We start from the raw sequence: 17,428 nt of genomic DNA on the forward strand, positions 1-17,428 counted from the left end.
AGCCAAGGAATACACAAAAACCACTTGTGCTTCTCCTATCATCTGGACAGCTTGCCCAATATGTATTAGTAAAACAGATTAAAGTTGTGACAGGATTTGGAGAGCACAATACCATGATTGACCGTCACTTTTAGGTAGCAAAGGAGATGCTTAGTAGCTTGAAAGTGAATCGTGGTAGGCGCGTGCATAAATTGACTGAGTTTTGCCATAGAGAAATTGATGTCTGGTCAGGTAAGAGTGCAATATTGTAAGCACGAACAAGGTTTCTATATTCAGTAGGTTTTTCCAGCAATTCACTATCATCGAGAGATAAATGCACACCAAATGTCATGGGGGAGCGAATAGGCTTACAATCAGACTTGCTTGCACGAGCTAATAGGGGTGGACAAAAAAACTGCTCAAACCAAACCGATTGCAAAACCGAACCGAATCGAATCGATTTATAAGCAAAATCGAATTTTTCGGTTCGATACGGTTCGTTGGGCTGTTGAAACCGAATTTAAACGGTTTGATTCGATTCAAAGCTTGAAAATCGATTTCTAAACCGAACCGAACCGTTTATATATAAATATATATATATAATATTAATATTTATTTAATAATAAATAAATAACCTAATTTAAACTCATTTTAGCACTCGAGCGCCGCCTTCCACCCTCCTCATGGCTCACGCATTCGATTTCACATTTCCATTTCACAATCGCCTTCCCCTTCGCCAATCAGATCTGTACCAATTAGGGTTTCTGTTGCCGTTCTTCTTCGTCGACCGCCGCTGTTCTTCTTCATTACCAAACCGCCACCGTTCGTCTTCGTTACCAGACCGCCTTACGAAATCAGATCTGTACCAAAGTTCTTTTTTCGTCTGGTTCTTCTTCGTCGATGACTCAACCAGACCGTCTGGTTCTTCTTCGTCGACCAGGCCGTTCATTTCTTCTTTCGTAGAACTAGAGTTCACTTCTTCTTTCTGCCGCTGTTCTTCTTCGTCGAATAGAGGTAAATAACTAAACCGATTCTTGAAACCAAATCGAATCGAATTGAACCGATTTGGTTCGATTCGGTTCGAACCGCACAAATGGTGCGGTTCGGTTTCATGTATAAATAAAAGCGGTTCAGTTCGGTTTGGCCATCAAACTGAACCGATTCCACCCCTACAAGCTAACAACTCATTAATATAACGTACTTGAGATAAATGCATCACAGACTGATGTCGCAAAACTTGAATACCAAGGAAGAAGAATAAATCAGCAAAATCTTTAATAGAAAATTCAACATTCAAATATGATATAAATTGTTGAATAAGCATAGAACTATTGTTAGTAACAATAATGTCATCGACATAAATCAAGAAAATGACTATAGAATTACCCTTGCGAAAAATAAACATTAAAGAATCAGACTTGGCACTCAAGAAACCCAACTGAATCAAACAAGAATTGACTTTCGGGAACCACGCATGAGGACTTTGCTTAAGGCCATAAAGAGCTTTGTGAAGAAGAAGAAATGATTTTGGTACTTTGAATTTGATGTAAAATGAAGGAACTCGTTTACAAAGAGATCCATGAGTGGAAGCGGATCGTCCAAATTCCATTTCGATTGAAAATATCCATTTACAGTAAAACAAATGGTTTATGCATTCTAAGTAAAATTAAAGCATGCCTTTTTTAAACAATAAAGGGTTCAAGTGATTATAACTTTGAAAAATTCTTCTTCTCGTACAACCCTCGAACAGTCACGAGCTCCACGAATAGCAACAAAACTCGAACCAACAATGTGAAGACACTACCACAAGAAGTCCTCGGTATTCTCAAGGTGAGAACCCATGAGGTGTGGGCTCTGACTATTTTGGTTAGGAGGGAATTTAAGGGTTTGGAAGAGGAGGACGATTAAGAAAGCACTATCGTATAGCTTTTTCTTCAATCGTGTAGTGTAAAGACTTCTATCGTATAGGCACTGCAATTTTGTGTAGATCTAGTAGGAAAAAATAAAATCATATTTTATTTATTCCATTTACTATAAACAACTGCTTAACCACCCACTAAGGTGGTTAGAGAGAAAAATTGATTAATTATCCAAAATAATAAATAATATAAATAATTATGATAACCAACTTATCATATTATATTTATAACCTATAGTTTTAATATTACATCATGTACAATATAAACTATAGTTCTTTTTCTCTATTTTATGGCATTTAATATAAATCATATTTATATTAAATTTAACAACTATGAATCTCATTCATAGAAAATATATTTGAATCACATTCAAATATTTATTCCTTCAATTAAACTATAATTTATCAATACATTATAACATTCAAATATTTGTTCTGTAAAGCTAACTGAAGACCTTCCACTACCACAGCTGAGACGACATGCCTGGTTCCAACTCACATCGTCATCTCACCAGCACCAAGCTGCCGCCAGGAACTAATTCCCTGAAATGAAAAACAAATATGGTTAGTAGCTCTAGAGTAAATAATCCAGACAGAATCATCATTCTCCACTAAACAAGTTTCCAAAACAAGCAAATCACATTTACCTTGTTTGGCCTTCTTCTTCTCTGCCAAATATCTGAGGCAATTCCTCTTCCAGTGCCCGTTTTGGTTGCAATGGAAACATTTTCCCTTATCAACCCTCACTAGTTGTCTACCCCCTGGAGCAGCAGCTTGTGGGTGAGCAGTTGCCTTCCCTTTACCACCCCTATTCTTCTTCCACTTTCTAGTACCAGAGGAAGAAGGTGCAGACTTAGTTCCAGAGGTCAAACCTTTGTGGTACTTTTTAGATGATGAAGCAACATTTTCTTCACCCTTATTCTCCTTGATTTTCAACAAGGATTGAAAAGTCTGCAACTCATTGAGTAAAGTTGTAAGGTTGTAGTTAATTTTGTTCAAAACATCATTACTACGGAAATGAAGGAAGCTATCTGGTAAGGATTCCAGAATAATGCTAACCTGACTGGCCTCATCGATGCTAGACCCGTTCATCTCAGCCGCATTGAAGTGGATCATCATATTGAGAACATGTTCCCGAACAGATGACCCCTCTTGCATTCTTGAGTTGAAGATCTATTTGAGAGCATCGTGTCTGAGCTATGCGGACGGTTATTCGAACATTCCTTTTAGGGACTCCATGATCTCGCATGCAGTGACCATGGGCTCATGCTTCTTGGCCAAAACTTCGTTAAGACTGGTCAAGATATACGTTTGGGCCTTCTCATTCGCTCTTGTCTATCGCTCGTATGCCTCTTGAATATTTCGAGGAGCAGTAGAAGCTGGAATAGGAGGACACTCCTCCGTAAGGATGAAACGGAGATCATCGATGATCAAAATCATGTTTATGGTGTTTTTCCAACTAGCGTAATTCTCGTCAGTTAGTTTATCAGCTGCAAGCAAACTTAAGGTCGTGGTAGCCATAATTAATTGCTGAAAAATGAACAAACTTAATTAAGTCTATTTGCATTATACCAGTTTTATAAAACCAATCATGTTTTAGCAAAATAGTTTAGTGTACCCTAAGTGACATCTATTTGCAATGATGCTTCAGTGAGGTAGGACAAAAGTCACCATAGGGTGATCAAGTGCCCCTTCACTAAAATGAGATATTCTCAACCATTAAACAGAAAAAACTCATTGTAACTGAATCTAATAGTCACCATTGTTCGGTCCAGAATTTGTTAACATCCTTAACAATTTTGTGTACGTGTAACCCCTTATTTTAGGTCTTAAAGTCCCACCCTAATGAGCTAACCTTAGGGAAAATCCGATTAGGACAAGAGACTAAAGCAACCCTATCCATTTCTAGAGATCAAATAAAGAGTTATGCAAAACTGTCATCCTTTAGGGGACACCCACGATGCCACGAGGCGATGCATAAAACTTTATCCAACCTAATGAGAGAGATCGAGGAATATATTGTCACACGTCCCGCTCCCACTTACTATGAACACTCTCTCCATTCACCTTAATATTGACCTACCCAAATGCCAAATGCCACCCGTAAGGAGACACCCATGGTACCTCAAGGCCGAGGATAGATCTCACGGTGTGAACTTTTAGACAGAAACGTGTAGAGGTTAAAGTGAAGTATCATATACTCCATTTTCCTCCCACTGAATGTTCTACCTAAGGTTCATTAACTTAGAAAATCCGGCTACTGATTTTATCTAAGTGATTTGTTTAATTTGCTCAAAAACAACATTTGCTTTTGATGATTAAACAACTTTGATTCAACTCTTAATAAACTCTTTAACAAACTTTCATCAAATTTGCATGCATGTAACAAATCTATCTAATTTACCTTTCTAGGTAGGTTCCCAGGTAGGGGTGCGACGTTTCCATCAACTTAAATACCCTAGCCTAGCCAGAACACGCTTTAGACAAAAGGTCCCTTATAGATATATTTGTTACATATTTAATCTTTTATTAGAATCAATTTAATCTTATTAAACGGATTTAAAATATTAAACTTAGATTTCTAATCTTATTAGAAATGTGATCTTAGGTCTATCTCAATCAAATTTTAAAACATTTTTAAAAAAAAGATTAAAGCCTAAGGTTTGCATGCAACTCTTTATTATTGATTTTAATTCTAATTTCATTAACTAGAACATTTATAAGAAATGAAACGATTAAAACCAACTAACATTACAAACTAGATATACATAAGTTATTTATAACAATTATAAATTAACCTAAGATAGTGTCATGCTACATGAAATTTTGATTCATTATTAATATATAACTTTTATATAAACAAGTAATGAATTAAGTTATAGCATACAAACATACAAACATACAATCTTATATTATAACATTTATAATATAAATGATGTATGGATATGTTATAATGCATGCATATATTATAACTCTTATATTATATGATGCATGAGCATGCTTTATGTAATTTAATCATGCATACTAATATATTATAACACTTATAGTATAAAATGATGCATGAAAAAAATGCATAACCTATGGTGGGTTTTAAGACTATATGACATACATTATGTCATATATAATAAACAAACATGACATGCATATTTAATTAAAGTTGATGGACCGGGATAGTAAATCTCAAAACCGAAAAAGAAAAGTATAAACCATTACAAAAGTTAAGTCCACCGGTTCGGAACAAGTGAATCGGGTCTTGAACCGCTCGCCTTAAAGCCTTGCAGCTTGATCGTATAGTAAATCTCCTGATCGTCGAGCAACGAGCGTCGAGTATAGATGATTGTGTAATAATGATCACATAGCTTTTAATTATGCGATAAGCATGAAAGCCCACACGATCGTGTAGCGTACATCAAGTATCGCATACTATGCGATCGTGTAGCTAACTACTATGCGATAAGCATGATAGTCTACACGATCGTGTAGCGAGCATCGAGTATCGTATACTATGTGATCGTGTAGCTATTGACTATGTGATGAGCATTATAGTCTACATGATCGTTTAGCACGCAAGCCTTGCATTAAGTATCAAATATTGTGCCACCATCTACTCATCGAGCACCTACGAAATCATGCAGCCAACATAACACGATCGTGTAACAAACTCTACACGATCGCTCAGCAAACTCTACACGATCGCGTAGCATTAGCTATGAGATCGTTTAGCATATGTTACACGATCGCATAACAAAATCTAAACAATTGTTTAGCTTTAGCTACACGATGCGACTACTGTTTCATCTTCTCCATCAACGCATTACAACCTTCACTTCTAAAGCTTCACGAACGACTCAAAACTAAATGAATACAGACTTGATTGCAAGTTTGATGCCCAAAAAACACAGGAGCGCTTAATAATTAAATTTTGTAAAAGTAAACAGAAAGCCAAAAAACAGAGATTACTACCCTGAAACATCCATCAACAAACATCCACATACATTTAACAATTAAACGCATTATAGAACTTAAAACCTACCATAACTGTAAATGATTTCAATATAGAAACGAAATTTGGAATTAGAACTACAACCTGGCTCTGTACTAATTAAAGGAACTCGTTTACAAAGAGATCCATGAGCGGAAGCAGATCGTCCAAATTTCATTTTGATTGAAAACATACATTTACAGTAAAACAAACAGTTTATGCATTCTAAGAAAAATATGGCATGCCTTTTTATAAACAACAAATAGGGTTCAAGTGATTATACCTTTGAAGAACACTTCTTCTCGTACAAACCTCGAACAGTCACGAACTCCTCGAATAGTAACAAAACTCGAAAAAAAATGTGAAGAAACTACCACAGGGAGTCCTCGATATTCTTAGGAAGAGAACTCAAGAGTGGTGGGCTCTGACTATTTTGGTTAGGAGGGAGTCTGAGAGTTTGAAGAATGAAGACGATTAAGGAAGCACTATCATATAGCTTTTTCTTTAATCGTGTAGTGTAAAGACTCCTATCGCATAGGCTAATTTCGTGTAGATCTAGTATGGAAAAAATAAAATCATATTTTATTTATTCTATTTGCCATAAACAACTACTTAACCACCCACTAAAATGGTTAGAGGGGAAAATGGTTTAATTATCCAAAATAATAAATAATATAAATAAACATGATAACCAACTTATCATATTATATTTATAACCTATAGTTTTAAAATTACATCATATACAATATAAACTATAGTTCTTTTTCTTTATTTTATGACATTTAATATAAATCATATTTATATTAAATTTAACAACTATGAATCTCATTCATTTAACATATATTTGAATCGCATTCAAATATTTATTCCTCCTATTAAACTATAATGTATCAAATACATTATAACAATTATATCATATAAATTCCCTTTTATTAATTTGAACAATTCAAATTAATTCAAAAATTGATTCTCAACTAAATTCTTTTGAGCTACCAAGGGGACCTTTTGGACCTGTAGCTTGAAGCTCCAACGATATGTAAATAATTAATTAAACTCTTTAATTACATTGTCCACCTTTCGTTAACTGTCGGGCACTTCACTAAAGGCCGACAGTTGCACTCTTCACACTACAGATATATCTTTGTGTCCATTGGATATAACCAATCAGTAGTACGATAACCCTTCACAAATTGCTCGTAAGTACAGCTGGGCCAAATACCATTTTGCCACTATAGTTACATCTAACTCCTTAAGTACCACTGATCCCTCTAATGAACAATAGATCATAGTTCTACTATGACTAAACCCCTCTCGAGCCAGGAGAGGGTGTGGCGCCACATTGTTTAAGACCCGAAATCAGCCCTTAAGAGAGAAATTTATCTACTTACCATTACTTCGGGGAAGGAGTGAATTCCATCTTGTGTAGCTGAATTTCCAGCTCCCCAATCAGACAAATCCCCAAAATGGTAGGCTTGTTGAGTTGGCGATCTGGCCACTCTCACCCATACTAATCAAAGGATTGCCCTCTGATGACATGTAAAAATGCATGCCATCTTAGGCCTTTTACTTAGAATTATGAATGTTGTTAGGCAGAATATGCGTTAATCATGATAGGAATTCACAAGAATATGAGCTTTCATCTTTCAGCATGTCGAATCTCAGCTAATCCATTATTTTGCGTTAATTATGCGTTCAATGTTCTATTTTTGTAGCCAATGCAGAAAATGAACGCAAACGCGAAAATCGGACCATCGCATAGACGATCGCATTCGAAGAAACACTCCATCGCAAGGCCAATGCATGGATATTGCGGTAATCAGCCGTATGCGTCCATCGCATGGGAGTTGCACTCGTCAAGCGATTGCGGTCATCATGTAGAGTTGCGATATTAAGCGAATGCGACCATTGAATGATTGCAGCTACGCGACAATGCATTCTAATGGGATCAATGCAAGGTTGGTGGAATGAATGCATCAACGCATCTACCTCGAGAAAATCCAAAGCTGATGTTGACATTTCACCTACCACGCCGTTAGTGGCAGAGGTTCAGAAAGGACTGACGCGTCGAATGTCAGACTTAGAGTAGTCCAATTAATGCTGTTGGCGGTCAAAACTCTATAAATAGAAGCCGATGAACGAAATTCCAAGTCATCCGGAGATTATCCCTTGATCGGGGATTTTCCCCGCGATCCAGAAAAATGTGTGAGAAGATGGCTGAGAGTTCTTCACCTTCTTCATCCATTCCGAGTGACGACCGGAGTCTTCGACCGGAGTTAGATCTTGAGAGAGTCAGCTCCTCCGCCCATCCATGGTACCACCGGCAGTCTTGATGCACATCCGCTGGAAGCAACTCATTGCTTCCAGCCGGTCATTTTTTTTCCCTTTCTTTTTCTATATTGTATTGGATGACATTTGGAATTAAGAGATTAATACAATTGTTTTCAATGCATTTCTCTGTTCTTTCGCCTCCATCTCCATCTTCTTGCTTAGCATCATTACTTTCATTGCAACATTTAGTGGGATTACTTGGGTATTGCATACTTAGTCATGTGAATTACGAATATGAAGCATGTAGCAATCCACCAAGAGATGTGCGTTGCGCGAGTGCGTGAGTAACCTTATTTGCTTAGTGTAAAGTTGCTGCAAAGCCTGTCTATAGGCTAATGCATTGCTTGCCTATGAGTAAAGTCAGCAACAATCAACTATCCAGGAGGGTAAGTGGTTGGACGTATTAGGCAAGGCATGCGTTGTTCACTAGGGATAGTAACAATCTTGCGTCAACCAAGTTCATGCGTTTGTCTTGTCTTATGTTGTGCTCAACACCCCTTTAGAGCTACTCGAGAGAGAGTCTAAAGAAAGAACCTAATGACTCGATAGAGCTAGGTTAGAATCTAGACTCGGGAGAGCGAGATTAGATTGGCATAAGCAAGAGATAGGCGCTTAAGAATGAGCACTATTTGTTATTAACGCATTGCATGCATCCTAGAGACAGGATACGATTAAATGTGGTCACCGCAGCGTTGTGTGTATTTTGCATCATTGCATAGGAAAAAAGTAGAGACTTAGGAATAAACTCTATGGACACTTTTGTATTTAACGCATGCGTCTTAGAATTAGGAACACCGCATTTCCATTGGAAAATAACTTGTCATGTATGGTTGTAGCATGATTGCATGGATTGCGTTGACTAGGGTTGCCCTTGCGATCACTCTTAAATTTTGAAATGAAAACATCTTCGCATTTTATCTATTTTCCCACACATTTATTTCATGTCAAGGTTTGTTGCATCTCTACCTTTCATGCATATTCTCATTGCGTTGTCTGATAGATAAGTAGGAATAGGATTAACATAGCAACATCCTCTCCATTCTTTTATTCAACCGCCGCATGCACAATCACCACAAACATTTAGTACAAGTCCTTGTGTTCAACCTCGAATTACCCAAAAAAACTTGCATTCATGTTATACTTGGCGTGAATGCAAGAAAACTTGTGGCAGAATGCACGGTCATTGCATACATTGTTGGCGCAATTTCATTCCAACGCATGACCAATCGATGCATGGCTATCAACGCATATCCGAGGAACATGCATCGCATACCGCGTCCAAGGGAAGTCGCTTGTCGAGTAAAATTGACTTCCAATTTCTCGTAATCATCCTCATATGCAGAAGTTCACAACTCACTCAGGATTAAGGTTATGTTACCTATGGTCATCCTAATGAAATGAAAGTCTCTATTATGAATGGCGTTATATAATGAGACTAACTATTTTGTGGTCCGGTCTTATACAAACTTCTCTGTATAGAATATCCCCGCTCGCATGTCTAATACATGAATGATCAAGATCAGATCATTTGTAACACTTTACAACATTTGTAACATCTACAAAATGGGCCATACTCGCAATGTCACTAGGATAAGATACCTAGTCTTATCCATATACTAAAGACCGTTTAGGTTATTACTTAAACATGATCCACTTGTATGTCTCCACATACATGTTTAAGTTACAACGATAACCTTGGATGTTAATTTATTTGTTTGTGGTTAATGCAACTAAAATATCACATATTTCATAGACAAAGTGAATAAAATATCAAATATCATTAATCACATACAAGTTTTGTTCATACAAGGTTTACAAACTATAGGACCCTGCGAAATTTAGAGCATCAACCCCAACATAAACTTCCTCACATAAATCACCATTTAGAAAAGCATTGTGGACATCAAGTTGGCAAACAACCCAATTATGAGACAGAGCAATGCTTAAAAAAATTTGGACTTTTGTTAGTTTAACAATAGGACTGATAGTCTCAAAGTAGTATTCCATAATCTTGGCTAAATCCCTGAGCTACAAGATGGTCCTTATAGCGATCAATCTCTCATTTACTACTAATTATCTTACCGTTTGGAGGTAAAGGGACTAAAAACTAAGTGATTTTGAAGAAGAGCATCATACTCATTAGTCATTGCTTGTTTCCATTTTGGATGCAATAGAGCATCTTTGTAAGAATTAGGTTCTATCTTGTCCAAACCCACAGACACAATAACCCAAGCCTTAGGTTTAAAAATCCCTACCTTAGATCTAAGAACCATGGGATTAGTATTTAGTGTGGGTGGGGAGATCGGAGGAGGTTGTGGAAGATAACGAAGAGGGACATGTGATTAGAGGGGAGAAGAGGCAAGACCAGAGGTAGTGGGATGTGGTTGAAATGGAGAAAGGTTAAGGCTATGCAGGTGTTGGGGTGGAAACAAAAACAACGAACGATGTGTTTGGTAATTGAGAGTGATGTAAGGTAGAGGAAGAGGATAAAGGATATGTGGAAATGGCTAAAGAAACAGGAAAGTCACGATGATGAACATAGTTGTCATTAGGGATGGAAAGAATATTACCTATAGAAAGGGGAGGAAGAAGATCAATTTATGGGGTAAGATTTGGAGTAGAAGTGGAAGGAAGGGATTTGGTAAAAGGGAAAACAGACTCATTAAAAATGACACGGCGAGAGATGTAGATTCTATCACTATTACGATCAAGACACAAATAGGCTTTATATGTAGAAGTATAACCAAAAAAACACCGAAATTGCATTTTATTATCATTAAAAGGTCGAAGAGAAGGAGAGCATGCACAACCAAATGTTTTAAGGAGATGATAGCCAAGATTTCTATTATAGAGCATCATATATGGAGACTTGTTATTTAGAACATAAGTAGGAAGACAGTTGATGAGATATACGGTTGTTTGAAAGGCAAAATGCCAACATTTGTGGGGAACATTTAAATGAGCAAGAAGGAAAAGACCAACCTCAACAACATGCCTATTTTTCCTTTCAATGTTTCCATTTTGTTAGGGAGTATAAGGGTAAGACGTTTTGTAGAGAATACTATTATTGTTAAGAGTAGGCACAAGGGATTTAAACTCTTCTCCACCATCAGTTTGAAGAGTTTTGATGATTGTAGAAAATTGATTTTTAACCATAGTAAGAAAATGATAAAGGAAGGTAAAATTTCATATTTGACTTTCAATATGTATATCCATGTGAATCTATAGTAGGCATCAACAAGCAACAAGAAAAACTTGTTTCCATTAATCAAAGTAACTGGGGATGGACCCGTTCATTAGAGAACATAAGTTCAAAAGGATAAGAGACATGAGAAATAGAGTGTGAAAAAGGTAACATATGGCTTTTGGCCATTTGACAAGCATTACAAAAAGAAGGTTCACCTTTATTTGTAACTTCATATCACATTGAGATAACACAAGTTTGACAATATGAGATGATGGTGACCTAGTCTACAATGCCAAAAAGACAGATCTTGGAACATTGAAAGAAAGGCAGCAAGCCTGGTGTGAGGTTGAGTACCTTGGATGGAATGTGAAGGAAAATACAGCTTGTATAGCCCACCATCAAGCTTGCCCAAAAGAAAAAGATTCTTGGTTCAAAAATCCTTCATAAGAAAAGAATCATGGAAGAATTCAACATAAGCATTGTTACCATAGCATAAGCGACCAATACTTATAAGATTATGAGATATGGATGGAGTGTGAAGGACATAATTCAAATGAACAAAAAAAGTTGAATTAATCGAAGGAAAATTAGTTGAATCAATATTAGATATAGGTGGAGACTTACCATTACAAATGACAACCTATTCATTTCCATAATAAGGGGAAGGATATTGAATATTTGCTAGGTTTAGAGTCATGTGATAGGTAGCATCGAAGTCATGTACCAACTGTCATCAGGGTGTGTGGTACCGGAGGCAAGGGTCAGGTTTGGCTGAGGTGTGACATGGCTTTGAATAGGGGAGGTTTGGGCAAAATGAGCTTGAGATGGTGAGAAATTTGAGGGGATACGAAACTTAGGATTGTCTAAATTGTAACAAGTGAGGACTATATGGCCAAGTTTGTTATAGATTTGGCATTGTGGACGATTTGAAGATTGGGTTGGAGGCCATTTTGAAGGTCGAGAGAATGGTTGAAAGTTACTGGAATTAGAGGAAAAAGGCACAGGGGAAGAAGTTATACCTGAAGTTGGAAACTGAGAAGGAGTTTCACCAATCGGGGCCAAGGAGGACGACGGTAGTTCTTCCAACAGAGACAATGGCAAGGTTGGCTTGAATCATATTCAACTGATCAGCGATTGTTTTATTCTTTAAATGACCTTCATAAGCAATGAGCAAGCTTCAGATGTCTGAAATAGAAGGACAATCAGTATAATTTTGGATTGAAGTCACAAACGGGTTCTATTAATTTCCATGTCGTTCAAGGATATAGCCCAAATGATTCACCAATGGGAGAGAATTTGTCAACCACATTTTTAATCTTAGCCAAATATTGTGTCACAGTGGGGCCATCCTTCTTGGTCTTTTAAAGTTGCAAGCAAAGGCACATGATTCGAGCAGTAGAAAAAGACTCATAAATTGTGCTCAATGCTTCCCAAGTTTCAAAAGTAGTACTATACTGTACAATTTCTCCCATCTTGTCTTCATTAAGCAATGAGTAGAGCTAACTCATAAGAGTGCGATTAAATTTCTACCAAAAAGAAAAATAAGGGTTTACCTGAGTGTGTTGTGGATCTAGAAACTTGGGTATTAAGGAGACAAACCATCGATAAAACTTTTTAATCCATGACCCATGATTAAGTTGAGCATTTGATTCTTCCATAACAAATAATTTGTGTGTGATAATTTAATGGTAAGATACTGAGCAACATTTAAAAAGGAGGCCATAGTCGGTTGAGGAGCAGGGTAATAAGGAACATGTCCCTATGATGCCTGAAATTGATTTTGAAATGGTATATTGTTCGGAGAAAATTGATTTAGAAAAGGGAAAGAGTTTGGTAAGTTACTAAAAACGGCTGGGTACTAAAAACCTGGTTGATTTTGAGTAGTATTAATGTTGCAATTTGGGAAAGGAGGTAGATGTTGAGTAGCTAGAGGAGTAATCGAAGGTAGTGTTGATTGAGTTAGTAGAGTCGTCAGTACGGCCGTAGTGGATGTCATCGAAAGAGCCGTAGTCATTGGTTCAATGTTCTCGCCATTCAAAGTTCGTGAGTTGGACGCCATAAAAGAAAAAAACTGAATAAGATACCTTACAGCTTTGATACCATAATATAAGAAAGAATATGAAAAGTCTATTAAGGAAAATAGTTAAAAAGCTCGGTAAAGAGCACTATTCATTTATTACACATTTAAGGAGAAAAGTAGTGCCACATGTCAACAGCGGATAAGAGAACAAAAAACAGAAAAGGGAGATAAAATAAATAATAGAAAGAGAAAAATACAGAAAATAAATGAATAGAAATGTTCTTATCACAGTTCATTCTTCAAATAAATAAAACAACGGCAGATTGTACCTTTTCAATTTTCTCACACATATTATTACGATACAAAGTAAAAATCAGAAACAAAGTCAAATAAATAAGAAATGAGCAAATGGAGTTAGTGAGAAGAAAGTATAATTTATAAATTATCAAAGAATTAAAACATATATAGTATATACTGATTTGATAATAATAATATTAGCATAGAAAAGTGCCATTCGTGGGATTAATGTCCATTTAATTAATAATAATTAAAATGTAATTAATTTTTTTCTTTGTAGGACAGCAAAGTGAGTGGGTTTGGTTGGTAAGATTGTGACACCTCTGCCACTGCCACAGTACACCATACCACCGTTTTCATTTCTTCATTTCCGTTGTGAGGAGCGCGTAGTAGAAACGCGCCACTGATGGAAGGTGGTAATAAAAAATTAAAAACAGAAGGGGTGAGGTTATGTATGGCGTTTGGGTTAAACTATGGATTGGGGACACGGCCATATTTAATGCATGTTGACGCGAAAAGCGCGTCAGCCATGTCGGAGATGATCGCACGTAGGCAGCTGCCTTAAATGCCGACAATTTATTTTTTCCTACGTAATTCCGTGTCCTTGTCAACAAACACCCCACAGCTCAAACACTAAAGAAAGAAAAAACCTCTCTATTTCTTCTCTATGTTCTGTTCTGTTTGGCATGCAGACATTGAAAGCCACGCGCCGCCTTACGCGCCATCACTGCAATTTTCCAGAGGGTCCCACGTTCACGTCAGTCCGTTTCAGGTACGGGAATGCGTGCTAATACACACCACATTACCACAACAATGGTCTGCAACGTTTCTGTGTCGTTTTGGCCTTTTGGGTTTCCGCGCGTGGACCTCACTTTCCTTCTTCCATACTCTTCTATTGTCTTCTTACTAAGAAGCTGTTGAAGTTTGGTATTTGAGGTGTAGAATTGTTTATGTATAAGCATAGAAAGTTTTATGCTTGGAGTGAATAGTTATTTAAATTTTTTCTTTTGCTAATTGTTTTTATGTAATATACGGTTAAAGCTACCAATCTTTTCTTCTTCTTTTTTTTTTTTTTTTTTTTAAAAAAACCTATTTGATTTCAAATCTTCAAAATTATTTGTTGTACTTCTTAATTCTCAATCTCACTCAAATTTAATATGGAATTGAATAAATGCAACAAATTCTTTTAATTAGAGATTAACTTAGTTTGAATTTGAATTTTACATTTTTTTTTATAAAAAATTAATTAGAATAAAGTTTGGAATATATCTAAATTTAATAAAAAGCAAGTGTTAGATTCTATCAAAATCTTGATTTAAATTTGACTCAAAGTCTTAGTTAGACTTGGTGGAATTTGATCTGGAATGAAAATTTGATTATAGCCAAATTCAATATGATTCAAATTTATGTAACTTATCTTTTATTTTAAATTTGACCAATTTGTGGATGATAATTTGAAACAAAATTCTTAATTTGATAAGGATTCTAAATTGATAAACCATTTTAAATGATTTTTTTTTTAATTAAAAAAAGTTTATGTTTCCCTAATCTTAATCTTTTGAGAAAAGTAAATTGAATTTACATGAGGCAAGAAACATATACCACATGTTCCAAATTCAAACTTGACCCTTTTGCAGATTTTTAACTGCGCAGTAATGAAAATAGAAATGTAAAAAAAGAGAAAAGAAAAAAGAAAAACAGAGGAGGGAAAGAGGGGTTAAGTTTAACCGGGTAAAGCCGGTGAAAATGGCAGGGGTGGGGGAGAGAGTACGGGGGAGCGTTATTTGGTTGGGACTGGGAAACGGCAAAGTATATGAACCCTCTCTGAACAAACCACAGCTTTTTTTTTTTTGTTTTAGCAGAGTGGAAAATTCATGTCCACATTCTCTCACTTCTCTTATCTTCTCCTCCTCTGAAATCCCTCCCTTTTACTCTCACTCCTCTTTTTTTTCCTTCTCAATTTCCACCATGGATTTCGAAGATCAAGACGAACACGAAGAGGAGGAGATGGACATAGCCGCAGCGAGTTACGACTCGTTGCCGAACTCAGGAACCCGACTCAAAATCCCCACTAGTACGGACCAAATGGTTTCAACTGGACAGAGGAAACCCAAATACAGAGAGTGTTTGAAAAATCACGCCGTTGGCATTGGAGGTCACGCCCTTGACGGCTGCGGCGAATTTCTCGCCGCTGGTGCTGACGGTACACTCGACGCTCTTAAATGCGCCGCTTGTAACTGCCACCGCAACTTCCACCGCAAAGAAACCGACAACCTCAACCCCGCCGTAGGCGTCGGACTGGGAATCGGAGAACCATTTTTATTACCCCACCCTGGAAATTTCTCCCCTTACTACCGAACCCCAACTGGGTATCTCCACGTGGCGCCACACCACAGGCCGTTAGCTCTCCCGTCGACATCCGGCGGTGGTGGCACCCACAGCAGAGAGGAGCAAGAGGATATGTCCAACCCCAGCGGCGGAGGTGGCGGCGGCGGCGGCGGAGGAAGTAGTAGCTTTGGGAAGAAGAGATTTAGGACAAAGTTTACACAAGAACAAAAGGACAGAATGCTGGGGCTGGCGGAGACATTGGGTTGGAGGATTCAAAAACACGACGAGGCGGTGGTGCAGCAGTTCTGTAACGACACCGGAGTGAAGCGGCACGTGCTTAAGGTGTGGATGCATAATAACAAGCACACTCTTGGTAAGAAACCCTAGACCCCCCTCCCCACCCCACCCCCCCTCAAAATTAATTAAATTTAAAAAAAAAATCACAAAAAATTAAAAAAAAATCATAACTTCATTGTTAAATCAAATGTTAACTTCAACTTCTATCAAGAGCTCCATCTTTTTCTCTCTATTTTCCGGGATTTTTAGATTTAGGGTTTCATTATCCTCATCCTCATTTTGGGTTTGTGTTAATTAATTGGAATATATGGATATATCTAATGTATCCACTTATTAATACCCTTAATTTTTATATATTAGTGTGCCTTCTTCATTTTGTGCAAATTCAATTAATTCCTACTACTTAATTTCCCCTTCAATTACAAGTTGACTTTTCTTCTTCATTCGTGGAATCTAAGGAAACAGAAAAAAAAAAACGACAGAACGGGATTTCGGAATAACAACAACGTGTATGAACCTACATTTTTTCCGTTTTAACACTACACTAATTCATATGCTGTCAAGTACACACCAAAGTTGGAATTTAAAAAAAAATAAATTTGATTAATTAATGTCCAAAAGAGCAAACCCCAACTCTCATTTAAATTCATTTATACTTCCACCAGTATTCAATGCAAAAAAATTATGTCCTTAAATTTCTTTTTTATTTTTCCATTATCCATAGAGTAATCTAATCATTAATGTTATCAATTATTTTATGGGGAAAGAGTAAAGAGAGATTAAACATATTATGTGCAGAATTTTCAGAAACATGAAATGAAACATATATGGGGTTGGTTTTCTGATTTCTGTTGGGCATTATTGGTCGATAGATCCAATGTTTTGGTCTCAACTTTTAATTTTGTGTTCTTTCCTTTTCATTTTCCTTCTCTTCTTCAAGGGAACATGTGGGCACTCCATCTCCAACATTTTTCCCCTCTATTTTCTTTTCTTTTTAATGAACCCTTTGGTTTTTTCCCATCCCTTTGTCTTTCTGTCTCAAAGAAAAAAAGATTTTTTTTTTATTAATTTTTTTTTTTTTTTTTTTTTTTT

At 36.7% G+C, this 17,428-nt stretch overlaps 1 protein-coding gene across 1 annotated transcript; it reads left to right on the forward strand.

The window, feature by feature from the left end:
- The first annotated feature begins 15,471 nt into the window (after positions 1 to 15,471).
- On the forward strand, positions 15,472 to 16,709 carry LOC120073489 (zinc-finger homeodomain protein 1-like). Its single transcript, XM_039026333.2, has one exon. The coding sequence runs from the start codon at positions 15,680 to 15,682 to the stop codon at positions 16,424 to 16,426; it is 747 nt and encodes a 248-aa protein (XP_038882261.2). The 5' UTR covers positions 15,472 to 15,679; the 3' UTR covers positions 16,427 to 16,709.
- The last annotated feature ends 719 nt before the right edge of the window (positions 16,710 to 17,428 follow it).

The sequence above is a fragment of the Benincasa hispida genome, chromosome 3 (assembly GCF_027475165.1).
Source record: "Benincasa hispida cultivar pf3 chromosome 3, pf3_genome.v1.1, whole genome shotgun sequence".
Classification (NCBI taxonomy): domain Eukaryota; kingdom Viridiplantae; phylum Streptophyta; class Magnoliopsida; order Cucurbitales; family Cucurbitaceae; genus Benincasa; species Benincasa hispida.